Source organism: Cryptotermes secundus, unplaced genomic scaffold (assembly GCF_002891405.2).
Source record: "Cryptotermes secundus unplaced genomic scaffold, Csec_1.0 scaffold1968, whole genome shotgun sequence".
Lineage (NCBI taxonomy): Eukaryota > Metazoa > Arthropoda > Insecta > Blattodea > Kalotermitidae > Cryptotermes > Cryptotermes secundus.
Window position 1 is genome coordinate 542,389 of NW_019739010.1, and position 16,386 is coordinate 558,774.

Below are 16,386 nucleotides of genomic sequence, written 5' to 3' on the forward strand. Positions count from 1 at the left end.
CAGTTATAAGAGAACACAACTTTCTCAGAACTTTCTCAGTAACAAGAAACTGATGCAAACTGTGACTGGTGCCGTAATTATTACTAATACCGTTTCATTTTCATTGTTACATGACATGTTTAGGTTACTGCCAATTACTGGTCACGACAGGAACAACAGAACGGCTGCTGCTGTTGCAACCCAAGATCAGAATTAGCATCAATAATTAACCTCTGTAAAGAAAGGGAATGGTTTGCAAAATCGTGGCGCAGGATCGCCTCTGCTACAGTAGCGTCCCTGTGGTCCTTACGGGGAACCCAAAGGTGAAGACTGAGTGACCTCGCCTCACTACCCGACGCCAATATAGGATCGCAAGTCACGCACAGCAATACACTGCCCCAGGCGACATAGGCACACCGACAGACGCACGACCTCTGGTCCAGCTGCGCTGTTCTGTCATGCCGGCTGACCACAGGATCGATGTCATGAAGTTCCCTGCAGCTGTGTACATCTAACCAACTGAAGGTATAATGCCGTGTAGTCCGCTGAAAGTAAACCGACGTTTCGGAGGAACATATAACCTCCATCTTCAAATGCCCATAAGCCGAGCAAGATATCAGCAAGTCGGCCAACATATCTTCAGGCCTTGAAATGAGCATACTGGCAATGCTTCTGACTTGATCTCGTAAGTTTTATGGTTCAAATCTCGGCGAGGACACAGACTATCAAAAAAGAGGTTCATCATATGTGTATGTGGTGTGCGGTGTGTAGTGTGTCTATGTGTATGTGGAGTAGTGTGTACAGTGTGTATCGCGTAGTGTAGTGTGTAGTGTCTTGTATGTAAAGTGCAGTGTGTGTAGTGTGTAGTGCAGCGTGTTGTATGTAGTGTGCAGTGCGTGTACTGTGTAGTGTGCGCATATGTGTAACTTGAGTAGTGTATGCAGTGTATGTGTAGTGTGTTGTATGTAGTATGTGTAGTGTGGTGTATGTAGTGTGTAGTGCGTGTATGTGTATACGTATGTCAATTAGTGTGTGCAGTGATTAGTGTGTTGTATATAGTGTGTAGAGTGTGATTTAAAAGGGGCATCGCCATCGACAGCTATATTCACCTGATAAAAATTAAGTTGTCATCTTTTATTAAACTCAGTATAAAATCAAACATACGCGCGTGTCAAGATGTAACGTACCCTACAGACGGGTAAAAACATACAACAGAACAATAAATATTGCATCGTACAGTATTAATAACACAGTATAAATATGGGAAAGTCGTTCTACTCTGTCCCTCCAGGAAAAGTGGGGGAGTAGCTTCAATTAGGCTATAACCACTTACTTCCTCCCATATTTCCAATTCACTACTCACCGATTAATCGATCATTCGACGCTGCATGGTGCGAGCTATACACACTCCAAAGATCACTGTACCTATAGCACACATAAAGTCTTTTCAGTCTTCACTAGCTGTTGATTAGTATCGGCTTCCAACGGCGGACATTCCTTTTCCTATGGATTCCTGAACTGTTCACCGCCTCAGCTACCAGCTTCTCACTTCTCACAACTTCAACTCCCGACTCATAAACAACTCGATCAGCCGGTTATTTTGCTCCTGGCCTTCGCCAGCACAGTTATTCCTGGCTTCAGTCTCCTTGAGATTCAAGTCCAAGATTATTATTCTCTCTTAGACATGTATGTATTTCGAAATTGGGCCTCCTCTTCGACCTTTATATGTAGGCTCTATGTTTGTTGCACCGTAGTTTCAGCACGAGTATATCCGCACTGTCACGGCGTCCACGTCACTGTGGACTCTCTGCAACCTTTGTCACTGCACTGTACTAAGTAACCTGTATACAAGGCATACAGAGGTTTCCTGTCAGCGCAGGATTGTGCAGCAGATTATGCCTTAACTTAAAGCAACAACTCAAAGTCAAAGCCAAAGTTACTTTTTTATGTTCCTGCGCTCACACCACGTCTCAATAGCACTGAGACCTCGATGCAGATTTCTGAGAGCATAATCCTCTTTGCGGTCTGTCGCATACTCGTATACAGGTGTCATCAGTAATGAGGCCTAGATAGACACCAGGTCTTTGGGGCGTATCATTTGTATAAACACTACACAATGCAGGGGGCAGGACGGAACCTTGTGGCACCCCAGCATGTATATCCCTTGCCGCAGGCAAAAAGTCAAAGTCACATTGCGACTGAAGGTCTGTCTGTCTTGGCGTCGAGGATGACCAGATGTTACTTTTCAAATGAAAGTTACTGTCTTATCCATGTGGGGCGCCCTCTCTGACGAGAGGTCAAGTCTGTCATTTGTCAGTCACAGTCGATAGTACGAGTATTAGTCCACTGTCACTATTGCCGCAGACATTTCACCTTCGACGGTTATATAACCCCGTCACGGACCGCACAGAAAAAGTCTTCCTTTACTGCGTATTCTCTCCTTTCCGGAGAAACGTGTCGGCAGAGCTGTTCCCTAGCAATGGCTACTGTACTGTCACCTGTTTACACAGCTGTTACTTGACAATGGGTCTACATGTCACAGTATACTACTAAACAAAACTCATTGCCTGATCAAGGTACAGGCTACGGTAAAAGTTTAAAGGCCTTATGTTTGTTAAGCGATTGTACTTCGACATTCCGAATCCAAGGATCGTGATTTTTGGGTTGGGCGGATTAATTTAATTTAGCGCGTTGAAGTCTGTGGAACATCAAGTACAGAAGAATGTGTTGTGTTATTTGAGTTTCCCCCGCACTGGAAGGGCTGAAGTTTCTCTCCCCGGGAAAATTAATAATCGTTACCGTAACTCAGTTAATGTGTCTAAACTTGCAAATGCCTCCCCCACGTGACGCATTCGGTTCCCCCGAGCGCGAACTGTTGGACAATCTGCAGTAACTCGTCACAGGTGTCGATATGCTAGTGCTGGGTACGTGAATGTCAACCTCTGTGGATTCTCTGCAAGAATTTCCATAAAATCAAGTCATAATGGGTAGCTCTTGGGCGTGTGTATGTCTGATCTCCAAAAACACCGTCAACTTAATCTGATAAGAGCTGATAATGAGGCGCATCAATTTGACGATTACTGATCCAGCATATCCCATACTTTTTATGAATATCTACTTGAAATGTATTTCTTCATATCTCAAAATGTGTTTATAAATGTGGTACTCCTGTATCAACTTAATTTTTTTTTTTACTGGAGCGCGGCCTCCTGGTACGGGACGCCTTGTAGCTTGGTTAAGTATAAACGTTTCGCAGGAATGTGTTGCCTCCATTTTCAGAAGTTTCCTCCGAAACAATCAGAAGATAACCAGAAGACCGATATCTCAATATTCAATGCAACATAAGTATTTATGATACTGTGTTATGTGCTTTAGGGGGCGGGATACCTCAGTAGGTATAGTTACGGGCTACGGGGTTCGATTCTTGGCGGAGGCAAGAGATTCTCCTCTTCCCCGCAGCTTCCAGACCGGGTTTGGGGCCGACTCAGCCTCCTAACCAATTGGTACCGGGGGCGATATCCCCTATGGTAAAGCAGCCGGGGAGTGAAGCTCACCATTCACCTTCATCTACTCCGGAGGACAAGAATGGTGGAGCTATACTTTCACTCCCCCATACGGCCCCATAACGTGGTGCTTAATTAGTGGCACAGAGATAACTTAACCTTTACGTCTGTGATTTGGTTTTGCAGCAATGCGACAATTCTATTGTATCTGCACAAAATGGGCCGCGTGAGCAGTCCGGTATGAGAAATCGCACATAACGTTTCAGGGCAACACTCGTAAGCGTGTCATCGGAACAAGCAACGCCAGGATTTATTTCCAAGAAGTGGCTGTTTTCTAAAGGACAGCTGCCACATCTTTGCCTCCAAACTTATGTTTAATCCGTCTGATATTCTTACTCAACGCCCACCAGAAAAGACAGACAAATCATTTTTAAATACTTTTAATTTATAACGTAAAGCTGTCCCTGTGCATAATTAATTAAGTAATAGATTATGTGAGAAATGAAGAAGTGTTAATTAGAGTCAGTGAGGCGAGGAATATCCTATACGAAACAAGAAAACGGAAGGCTAATTGGATTGGTCATGTTTTACGCAGAAACTGCCTTCTAAAAGAAGTTATTGAAGGAAAGATAGAGGGGCGGATAGAAGTGACAAGAAGACGAGGAAGAAGACGTAAGAAGATGCTGGATGACCTTGGGGACAGAAGAGGATACTGTCATTTTAAGGAGAAAGCTCTAGATCGCATTAAGTGGAGGAATTGTTTTGGAAGAGACTGTGGACCTGTCGTCTGACAGATTACTGATGATGATGATGATTCCATGAAGACATGGGAAAGTGGAGGCATAGCCCCCCCTTCTTGACCTCGACATTAGATGGTGAGTGCTCAGCTTCATGCCCCTGCCGCTTTACTCCCGGGCAAATCCCCATCCTGGAGAAGACAAAAATCTTGTCCTTGCCGAGAATCGAACCACGGGCAGTCCAGCCCGTAGCCCATAGATATATGACTGGGTTATCTCGAGGTGTACTTCTTTTTCTTCGAATTTTGATGTTTTGTTAAAACCCAGAGAGGAGGTGGAGGCAGATGCCTGGCTCCCTCCTACGCCAATGGTCACGTAAATGCTGTTCACCCTCCTGGTCTTGCTAATGTTTCTGCACTGTGGTTCAGTTAACTTCAGTGATGGATTGCAGCGAACCCGTGAGAGCTGTGGCACATGTCACCGTCAGATACACCAAGCAAACATCAGTCCACACTCATGTTATGTCACACACGTGTTCAGTTCATCCTTCGCAGAACACAGTCCATTGCCCAACGAGCCCCCAACAGAGTCGCAAACAACAGAAATATAATGTACTATCGTCTGGAATGTGACACCGTGTAGTCCGGCAGAAGTTCACCAAAAGTTTCTGAGGAAAGTAATGACACCACCTTACCGGTCAAGCAACCAGCAAGAAACAAACTCGAAGCAGATATCTGCTTCCTTTCTGGTTTTCTGACGGGACTGAAGAAAACCCGGGACACGCGGTAGCGTAGTTGGTTTAGGCATTATGCTACAAGCCCGAAGGTCGCGGGTTCGATTCCCAATGAGGTGGATTTTTTCAACTGACCTAATACTTCCAGCCGCACTATGGCCCTGGGGTCGACTCAGCCTCTAACAGAAATGAGTAACAGGAATCTTCCTGGGAGGCAAAGGGTGGCCGGCACATTGAGGCTGACAGCCTTACCGCAATCTGTGAGTCGACTGTCTACAGAAAATGTGGAAGCCTCGACGTCTCACAACCCTATGGGTATTGACGGACCTCTTAAAGGGAAGACATTTTCTGAAGAAAATCATGAAAACCTCACAATAAGAGGTAAATCGGATGACGTCATTTGGTAGCCAAATAAAACGGCTAGTGGACTGATGTACGGAACGGAGTCCTCGGGGTGATACTGTGTCGCTCGCTTAGCTTTCAAGCGTTCCATCTTAAGTCACGAAGCTAATTTCCGCTTTCTGAAAGGTCACACTTTCCTGTTGTGTCTATTCCTTTGCTGGTGTAAAAGGCGTATCCTCGTTTTAGATTAGTACCCCCCCCCCAACTGTTAAAGTCGATATTAGAATAAAAGCATGAGGTCATGAGGCAAAGATACTCTCGTGGATGAAAGAGAGTGGGCATGGCTGTTTCACTGTAGACTACATTGTAGTCTATAAAGAGACTGTCAGCAGTTTGCACTACGTCACATCGAATGACAGAATTATCAGAGAACAATGAACACGAAAGGCTGCGGAACACCCGCTTCTTGTACTGTTCAGATTATCCCCACTAATTTCACTTGGATCCTGTAACCAGTGCAATTTGACTTGTTTCCTCTGATCTAATAATACTGAGTGAGCATCCTTCGTCGAACAATGGCTATGATTCTTCAGTTCATAATAAACTATATTCTCTCGGGCTGAAATTCTGATATTCTGACAGTTTCCAATGCTTTATAAATATCCACCTCCGTGTCCGAGTTTTCCAAAGATGCAAACCTATTTGAGATTTCAACCCTATATTGCTATTTACCCTCTACCTCATTTAATTTCCTGAGAATGAACCTCTCCATATGAAACACGTGCGGTGTTTGTTTACTCACTGCCAGTCTCTCCCTAACTTTTGCCACCACCAGATGGTGAATATCAAAATCTACTGCCATGAACGATTACTGATTTTTGCAAACTCTCATTCCCGATTGTTGGTTTTAAAATAGCTTCTCTACCTACCTCGGCTATGAAAGCTATTAACAAGTTAATGTGGTATTCAGGGAATTTATCGAATACACGTTCAAGTCTGTAGTAGGAAATGTCCTTTACACCTCAGTTTTATCCTTTGTTGCGACAAGAACATTCAGAGCGAGGGGGCAAAGTCAATATGTTGACAGACACCGAACGAGCAGTTCAAAGTGGAATAACAAATGGAATCTCCTACTGTAATCATTTTTTTATTATTATTACTGGAGACAAACAGGGAATGTACGACTCTTCATCGACATCTAGCTGCACTGTGACCTCAGATACACTCCTTGAAACAATTTTCGTGACATATCTGCGTTATTTTTGTCGACGCCTGTGTTTTATTCAGCACACTTAAGTATATGTTAAGTGCACGCGATTGTAGTCCGCAGCCAATGATGCAGTTAACAGATCTGGGCTCCCCAGCCGGCAGAAGTCATTGACCGGTCTCGAACGCCGTTGTTGTTGATATGACTTTCGTGTTTAGAATCAATTCTTACAACACAAATTTTGCATATTTTGCCATTAGGGCTTAATATTTTTGTGTTTAAATAAGGGACAATGAGGTAGACGGGTGGTGTAGTGTATATGGGGAACATAAGAGCGTCATGGTATAAGGATGTGGAGTAGATTCAAATGTTTAGTGCAAGGTCTAACGGCAAGCTTGGAAGAGAATCGTTGCAACCACGTTTTGCGGACAGACTCGTTGCTAAGCGGTGACTCCGTAAACAGCAGCCGTTGCTAGGTATCTCCCGCAACATACACGCAGACAACAATAGAACGACGTTAAGCAGCCCGTTTCTAAGCAATGGATCGGTAAAAAAGTCTGCAACAATAGTGTTAATGTTGGAAATGATGTTTTCTATTCGGTACGTGCAAAGTTGCTTCTTTTGGTTTCTTCAACCATGAATATCCCGTGTGGAGGCGGCAACGAAACTTACACCGTAGCCCTGCCAGTCGTATGAGGCAACGAAAAGGGAAATTTCGAATCTGGGACAGTAAAATATGGACACGAGTATCACGAAACTCGGACCGGAGAAAGACTGCGCTGGCGAGGGTCAGCAGCAAATGTAAACGACAGACCCGTCCTCCCGTCAGAGAGAGCGCCCCGCATTAACAAACCGGTAACTTTATAACAGTAAAAAAATCTGGTCGTAAGCCTCAGATGGGACCGTTATTCCAAGATAGACTGGCCTACTGATTGTCGGTCGTAACATAAGACTCAACTCAACAACCTTGAATATGGAGGCAATATATTCCGCTGAAACGTTGGTTACCTTTCTGCGGGCTACATGGCGTTATGTCCAGGCAGATAAAATCCTTCAAAAATAAAAAAAAAATAAAAATAAAAATTGTGGCTAGTAACGCGATAGTGTAGTTGGTTGAAGCATTGTGCTACAAGCTGGAAGGTCGCGGGTTCGATACTCGAAGATGTCATTTAATTGTTCACTTGGCCTAATCCTTCAAGCCGCACTATGGCCCTGGGGTCGACTCATCCTCTAAGAGAAATGAGTACCAGGAATCTTCCTGGGGGGTAAAAGGCGGCCAGGGCGTAAGGCCAACAAACTCACCGCCATCTGTGAGCCGATTGTCTAGAAAATGTGGGAGCCTCGACGTCTCACAACCCTATGGGCCTTCACGGCCTGTTACAGGGATAGCTTTACTTTCCTATGGCCAATATACTTTTCAGGAACTCCTTACTTTCTTCGAAATGTTTAAGCAAAAGGGGAAAGGGGAAAGGGCCGGGATTGTTACGCTGTGCATATATTTCCTAAATTGTTTCACTGACATCTGCAGCGTATATCGGTAACCCAAATTATGCGCAGAACCATTACTGCGCAGCTACTCTCAACATGAGAAATTGCAGATGAGGTTTTGATATGATGACCTTTGTGTTTCTCTGTGAGTTCCAAACCTGTGACCTTTTGCATGGAAATATATTTCAGTGTTATATTCCTGAAACGCAAAAATCATAAAAGTAATGTTTCGAGCTCTGTGATCAACTTACTACATAAACACTTCTAGGGAGTCTCCAGAAGACGCTAAGAAGCAGCTATGGAACATAAAGGAGTGAAAACATGAGCTGATTCTCTGTTCTTTAGTTCAGATCTCGTTCAATAGAAAATTCGTGTGCTTTGACAAGAGTAAAAGAGAAATCTTAATTAGCCTCTATGTGAACATTTAATCGTAGTGACAAGACCAGCAAAAACACAAAACTGTAATGACAAGCCCCCAGGGGCTATATCGTACAAGAGCACTCTATTACAATTGCAGCAAATGAGATCTCACAAGCAGGAATACATTTCCTTACCACTCCCAACGGCTGCGTACACAAATTACAGGGAGCTAAACACAAGCTTCCTGTGACCGATTTCCTTACAGAATAATTGCACATCGCGGATTCATCTGGAACTAGAGGCTCTGTTCATAAAACTGGCTTCTGCGATGGCAAGAGCTGGCGGGGCAGCCGCTGCAGCTGCATTGTGGGAGTTCGGGATGATGCGATGTGACTAAAGCACTACTTACATACCCCACACAATGTTTATCTCACACAGTAGGAACATCTAAATCGCTTAGGAGGCCCAGGTTCTATCACATGTTTAGACCCAGTGCTTCACTTTCGACTAACAATTCTCGTTCCACTCATTAGTCAGACCGCTTCTGTAGTCTAGCGGCAAAGTTCCTGGTTACAGATCCAGAGGTCCCGGGTCCGATTCCGGCGCTACCAGATTTTCTGAGAAGTAGTGGTTCTGGAACTGGGTACACTCAGACTCGTGAGGATAACTGAGAAGCTATTTCATGGAAATTGCGGCTCCGGTCTAGAAAACCGAAATTAAAGACCGTGGGGATTCGATGCATTGACCACGCGACACCCTCTATCCTGCATTCATTAGTCATCCCATCACCGGCGATATAGTCTCAATACTGAAACATCAGGTAAGTAACCGACTACAACAGCGACCATCCCTACTGCGCATTCTGTTCAGAACGGACTGACCAGTTAATCACAACTAACTAAATGACTAATTAACTTCATGGACCCGAGCCCTTCTTGAGAGCCGCAAGTTGTGCAGCTACTCAAGAAGTTCCCAACAATTTATGGAACTGGAAGGTTCATTACCGTGTTCACAACAGCCCTCCACTAGTCCCTATTCTCAGCCAGACTAATCCAGTCCTTACCACCCCATCCTACCGTTGCGGTGTCTTCAGGAAAATAATATCTCGGGCCATGGGGCCGTTTCCAAGGTTACGTAGTCGAGGTCAGTCGTATATGAGGAAGTACGCACGTGTGTGTATCGACTTTTTTTAAATTTGATTTTGGGGGGGAATAGGCTTTATGCCTGGCTGTTCATCGTTTTCCCCCTGCCCGGCCTCATGCGCTCAATCTGTTTTCTGGACTTTACTGACCCCGCAAGGAGGGGATATAAGTGAGGCTGCATGAGGTACAGCTCTGTAAAAACTTCATTCTTTTCAGGAACAGAACGTCGAGTGAGTCCTATAGGAAGAAACCAGTGCGTTTACATGCGCTTAGAAATACTCGGCTGTTCGTATATTTGCTTATTTTCCTCATGTGCGTGTTCATGCTGCAGTTTGCATGGTTTGCTTGGCCACCGCGCGCTCTGGTCGCCATTGTGTCACTGGGTAGGTGCCCTGGGGGCGGATTCTTCTGATGGAAACGCTTTGTGCTTCGGCTTCATATTACATCGGGTGACTCTGACACGGCTTTACATATGATGTTTAGTACCGGACGCCGGGTAATCCCACACGAACACAGCATTGTAATGGATTTTTTCTTCTTTTGTAGTTGCAGGGGCAGGGGTTGGCCCAGTTCTTCAGTACTGCTCTGATGGGTTTACTGTACCCGCCCCTGATGACCCCGAGAACTGGTAGGAGGAAAGTGAGATGTTTGGAAGAAAACCTAACCACAGCGCAACTTTGCACATCACACACATCCCACATGGACTGGGACTCAACCCGGACCTCCGTGACGAGAACCTCCTGAGATGGGGCTCTAACCCAGCCCCTTAGTATCTCGCGTTTTGAATCTAGTATACAGTGCGGAATTGTGTGCTTCTGGCTTTTCTGTCCACTGAACATGAGTCAGGTTAGCTCAGTCGGTATAGTGACGGGCTGAAAGCTGGAAGGGCGGGGTTCGATTCCTGGCAGGTGCAAGAGACTTTTCTCTGCTCCGTAAGTGCTCACACCGGCTCTGGGGCACCACAGCTCCCTAACCAATGGGTACCGATAGCTCTTTCCCAGAGGGTAAAGCGGTAGGGGCGTGAAGCTGATAATTCACCTCACATCTAGTGGCCAAGTTAAGAATGATGGAACTACACCTCTACTTCCACAGATATGTTCATGGCGTGTTGCCTAATTCATCAAGCCCAGGGACAACTTTACCTTTTTACCTACTGAGGTTTTTTTCACCCCCTTGGCACTACAGCCCCAGTGGGCCTAGGCCTACTACCTCCATGAACTTCTCCGTTCACTTCGGTTTTTCTAGATCTTACACATTCGGTAGGACTCCTTGGGCGGGTGATCAGCTCTCACAAGGCCTCTACCTGTACACAAACACAGAAAAACGCATACATACAAACTAAACATCAATGCTCTGAGTGGGATTCCAACCCACGATCCCGGTTTCCAAGCGAGCGAAGACACTGCATGCCTTAGACCGCTCGGCTACCATGACTGGCTCACCTATGAGTACCAATGTCAAATTCATGTACGAGACGATGATTTTGAATTGACGTGCTTTAGTTCCATATCTTAACACTAAGCGTCATCCACGTCTGTTCCTGATTTGAAGTTGGCTGTCATATGCTATAGAGTGTGGAGCTGTGAGACGGGAAGGGAAAGGTACAGAACCGGCGATCCGGCATTTGGGTAGGTGAGCCATGAAAAACTGAGGGTAACTGATTCCGGGGCCAATATTTGAAGCCGGTACTTCCAGAATCCAAGGCAGGAGTACCAACCACTCGATGGAACGTTCGATAACACTCGGTATTATTCGTTGGTGGGAAAGCCAGACGTAAAGAAATCACTCAAAATGTAATTACTTAAGCTGGGTGACAATTGTACATTGTTTACCTTTTATCTTTCCTTAAAAACGTAAAGCTATCCTTGTAACGGGCCGTGAAGGCCCATAGGGTTGTGAGACGTCGAGGTTCCCACATGTTCTAGACAATCGGCTCATAGATGGACGTAAGGTTGTCAGCCCTACGCGCCGGACGCCCTTTACCCCCAAGAATATTCCTGGTACTCATTTCTGTTAGAGGCTGAGTCGACCCCAAGGCCATAGTGCGGCTGGAAGGATTATGTTAATTGAAAAAAAAAATCCAATGGCCTCATCGGGACTTCAACCCGCGACCTTCCGGCTTGTAGCATAGTGCCTCAACCAACTACGCTACCTCGCAGGAAAACCTAAATCTAGGTGGGAGGATAATGTTAAAATAGATCTTAGAAAACCTGCCCCAACGCCACTTTGCTCACCACAAATCCCACGTGAAATCAAACACGTGGAGCCGGCGACCAACCGCCTTAGATATGACACGGCTCACAACAGGAGCAACTGTATAAAGGGTCGTGCAATAGCTCAAGATTTCTACCGCGGCGGCCTGCTTTCAATCCCATGTTAGGGCATATGGGATTTCTAACTGGAAAAGTGACAATGGGGCGGGTTTATCCCGACAACTTCGGCAGGCCCTGAAAATTATCGTTCAGTCATCTGCTCCACACACATGCGTTATCACCCATCAACCAAGGCTGGTAAGTACAGCCTCAACAGTGGCTGATGTACCAAATGGACTCAGTCTCAACACACCACACGAATAAAAACGGTGTCACTCCATGACAACAGACGGCGAAACAAATGGAGAAACAGGCTGCAAGGCTGGTAAGTACAGCCTCAACAGTGGCTGGGGTACCAAATGGACTGTCTCAACACACCACACGAATAAAAACGGTGTCACTCCATGACAACAGACGGAGACACAAATGGAGAAACAGGCTGCAAGTTGTAATGTTCAGTCTGTAGACACGGTGAGTGCAAATAACCAAAATATGCTGCAGCACTACGGGTCACAGACTGAGACGAGCAAGACAAGCAAAAGCATACAATGCAATTTGAGACATGAACTTTAAGGGTTGGCAGGTATTGGGGTTGTGATCGTCTGGGTTCTGGAATAATGAATGAATGTATAAGGGGTGGGCGTTCTTGGCCCTTGCACCATGACCACAGTGATCTGTTGTGCCTCAGGCAGTCTGGAATACCGACGTTTCAGGGGGGAAACTGATGCCTCTATCTTCAGAGCAGAAGTAACTTCTGTTATTCTGAAGGTGAAAACGTTGGTTGTACCTATCAGGCCACACTGCACCATATTCCTGAATACCGTAACATAAACTGGTATGCTAATTACGTAACACCGTGAACGTGTTTAATTAAACGTGAATGAGCTAGACGAAGCAGATGTCTGGAAGGGGGGGAAGACACAGAAAGAAGTTTCCGCAACAAGGAAATATGCGTGCGTCATTTTAAGATGTTAGTAGCTTGATTATACAGGGTGTCCCAGGAGGAAAAGTCAATATTCTGGGAGGTCATTATGCCAGTCACTCTAAGCACAGGAGTGTATGTGTACATGTGTCCTATTCCGAACGATTTCCGAGATAGAGCTATTTCACTGTACTGTTCCAAAACTGTTGATAAGAAAGAGATATTACGTACTGTTTCTAATACCGGTATTTATTGTTCAAGTGACGAAGTTGGTACAGTTTACCTAGTATAATACGTTTTCAAAAATTCCACAGTCAACATCAGTGCACTTTGCAACTCGTGTGAAGACATGGCGTGTTGCGTGTCTGTATAGTGTACAGTGTACTGTGTACTGTATCTAGGAAACCGTTAGGAATAAGACACATGTCCATATATACACTTTATTACTTAGAATCACCGATACTATGACCTCAAAGAATACTGACCTTTCCTCCTGGCACACCCTGTAAAGCATGGAAAGGTAAAATGGACGATAAACTGCAAAAGGATTTTGAAGGATATGGTCATCGCCTAATCGAGGTACTATCTCGTAATTTGCCTGGAAGGACTGAGAAAAACCATTAAGTTTGGTGTGTCAGTTCGCTTGTAATCCTTCGCAAAGTGATGAAGTTTCGTAATCAGAGGCCCACAGTTGCACTATTCAAAGTAAAACAAATCTTACCTGCAGAATGGACTTGTCGAAGCTGGCTAGGAGGCCACCAGGAGTAAGCCGAGGTCCCTGATGGCCGCTAGTGGGGGAAGCGGGAGGTGTCTGCACTTCCACCGAGCGCACACCGGGGGAAGCGCCAAGCCGCGCTTCTGCAACACAGAATTATGCATTACATAATTATAGGTCCTCTGACGCTTTACATGCTTAGCTGTTGACAGCGTCGTTAAACAAGTCGTAAATAAATAAACATGTTGTCAACTGTATGAGAATATATAAGGGAGCTGGGATAGCGCAGTCGGTACAGCGACTGGCTACGGGCTGCACGACTCAGGGATTGGAATTCGAGTCCCGGTAGGATCAAGAACTTTGTCCTTCTCCAAATCGTTCACACCTGCTCTGGGGTCAACCCAACCTCCTATACAATCGGTACCGGGTCTGTTTCCCCGGGACGTCAGCATCATGACTCAGACTGATGTGCGGCACTTTTCATAATCTCATTCGTTTCAACTGTGTTCCTTTCTTTGAGTCATATCGCAGACATCGTGTCTCGACTGTTACATGCCTTGACGGATGCCGGTGTGCGGCCTACCGAACAGCCATCTATGGACAACTGTTTAAACTGTGGAACACATACCTAATTCTGTGACAAAAATAAGAATGTAAAAAAAAAGGTAAAACGTAAAGCTATCCCGGTAACAGGGGGTGGAGTCCCATATTCTTGTGAGACGTCGAGGTTCCCACATTTTCTAGACAATCGGCACACTGACTGCGGTGAGGTTGTCAGCTTTACGCGCCGGCCGCCCTTTACCCCCCAGAAAGATTCCTGGTACTCATTTCTCTTTGAGGCTGAGTCGACCCCTGGGTCATAGTGCGGCTGGAAGGATTAGATCAAATTAAAAATCCAATAACTTCATCCGGGATCAAACCCGCGAACTTCCGGCTTGTGGCATTGTGCCTCAACCAACTACGCTACCGCGTGCCCCCCCAAATTAGAAAGTGGTAGTTCAAAATTCGTTACATTTTCCCTGTACACCAAACTGCAATAATAATAAAATGTTACAGCTGACTCCAGAACATTCCGAACCCAACATTCAACGCGCACGGTTTACGTCAGAGGAGGGACTATCACACTTTTCTAATTTCCTATGCCAGATCTCTTCACGTATCCGTATGCTTCAATTCCCAAATCCGTTAACAGATTTAGTGAAAATCTTCGTGTAGCAAAGGAGGGGATTCTTCATTATAACTTTCTCAAGAGATTTCACTTTGGTCATACTCGCTGCAATCAGGGCGTACAACATCAGAACGATCAGAACACTTTCCCGAGACTCTGAGAAAATTTCATGGAAATCTAAAGTAACTTGAGTTTCAGCAGCGCTAACATTTTGATCACAGAAGGTTTCTTTACGCATCAGTAAACATCCCTTTCTTTCATAAGCGGTTCAAACATATTGATTTTGTAATTTACGCCTCCGCGAAGAAAAATATCCCCTCTCACTGCAACTCATTCTTGCTGTATACCTCTCTCACTGTTATCGTATAACAAATACAACGGTTAGACGAAAATAAATACAATTTAAATTATGTTTAGTCAGTGTTAATAAGTAATATGTTTTTAAGACATTCCGAGATACATAATTTTCATCTGCAGGTCTTTCCGGCCTTCGATCATTTTCAAACAACCCCATAATACTTGTTTGCTACTTGTCTAAAGATGGGACAGCTCAGTCACTACAGCGACAGCTTACGAACTGGACGGCCGGTGTTCGATTCCCGGCAGAAGCAAGAGATGATTCTCCTCTTCACAGCGTCCAGACCGGCTCTGGAGCACACGGAGCCTCCTGTTCACTGGATGCCGGGGACTATTTCCCCGGGGGGTAAAGCGGCAGGGACGTGCCGAAATCAAGATTGGTGAAGCCATACCACAACTCCCCCATACGTCTTCATGGCGTGGTATCTAATTAAGCACAGGAAAAATACTAACTTTTGTGTTTAGCAGTTATTTCGTGTGGAGCTGAAGAAAATTGATGTCACATACGTTATCAGCTTTGGACGTTGCGGCAGAACTCGGCTTGTGGGCGTGCTGTATCGGAGATGCGTTACTTCAACACAGAACAAACTGCCGCTCAGTTTAGCCTCTTACGAAGCCATAAAATCATGTGTGGAGCTCGGTGAACAAGATAAAGGCATTAATTGCCATTATGACAGCAACTACAGCAGCGGCGCTCAAATGCTTTACAAGCTAAACTCAAAATCAATTCTCTACACCGGAAGTTCCCAAACTCTATTCAGCGAAACTGTATAATAGCCAAACTAAGAACTGCAATGTTCAATCCGATCTTGGGCATGACGAAGACGCGGAGAGACTTGACCACGTTTCGGAGGTATACAATTCTTCCATCTTCAGGGTGAAGTGGGTATGGTTAGTTGGTGTAAAAAATATTATTTACTGTTTATTATGGTACAGTCTGTGACTATGGGAGGAAGACAACAATCTATTTATCGATATCAAACCTTCCTATTCTATAGATAATAGTTATAATTGTTCTATCATGTAAAAGGTAAAAGTAAAATTGTCCCTATGCTTAATCGGTTAAGCAGTAAGGAGGTATAGCTCCACCATTCTTGAACTCGGCATTAGATGGAGGTGAGTGGTGAGCTTCACGCCCCGATCGCTTTAACCCTGAGGAGACTCCGGTATCTATTCTACAGGAGGCTGCGTGGGCCTTAGAGCAGAGCTGGGCGCTGTGGAGGAAGAAGAAACATAGAAAGAACAAGAAAAACAGATATTCCGCGTCATGAACTGCGTACCATTAAGAAACGTTATATCTTTTGAAATGTGATGCCGTGTAATCTGGTACAAGCTTACCGACGTTTTCAGAGAAACTACCGCCTCCATCTTGAGGGTCAAAAACTATGATGCCCCCCAAAAATACTGTTTCTAACTTGGGA

At 45.1% G+C, this 16,386-nt stretch overlaps 1 protein-coding gene across 5 annotated transcripts in view; it reads right to left on the reverse strand.

Moving 5' to 3' along the window:
• The window catches only part of LOC111871621 (dystrophin, isoforms A/C/F/G/H), a 502,313-nt gene that overhangs the window by 406,926 nt on the left and 79,001 nt on the right, over nucleotides 1-16,386 (reverse strand). For all 5 annotated transcript variants that reach the window (XM_023864846.1, XM_023864848.1, XM_023864845.1 and 2 more), the window contains one exon: nucleotides 13,447-13,583. In XM_023864846.1, the coding sequence (XP_023720614.1) occupies nucleotides 13,447-13,583 (137 nt within the window). The remainder of the gene's footprint in view (nucleotides 1-13,446; nucleotides 13,584-16,386) is intronic.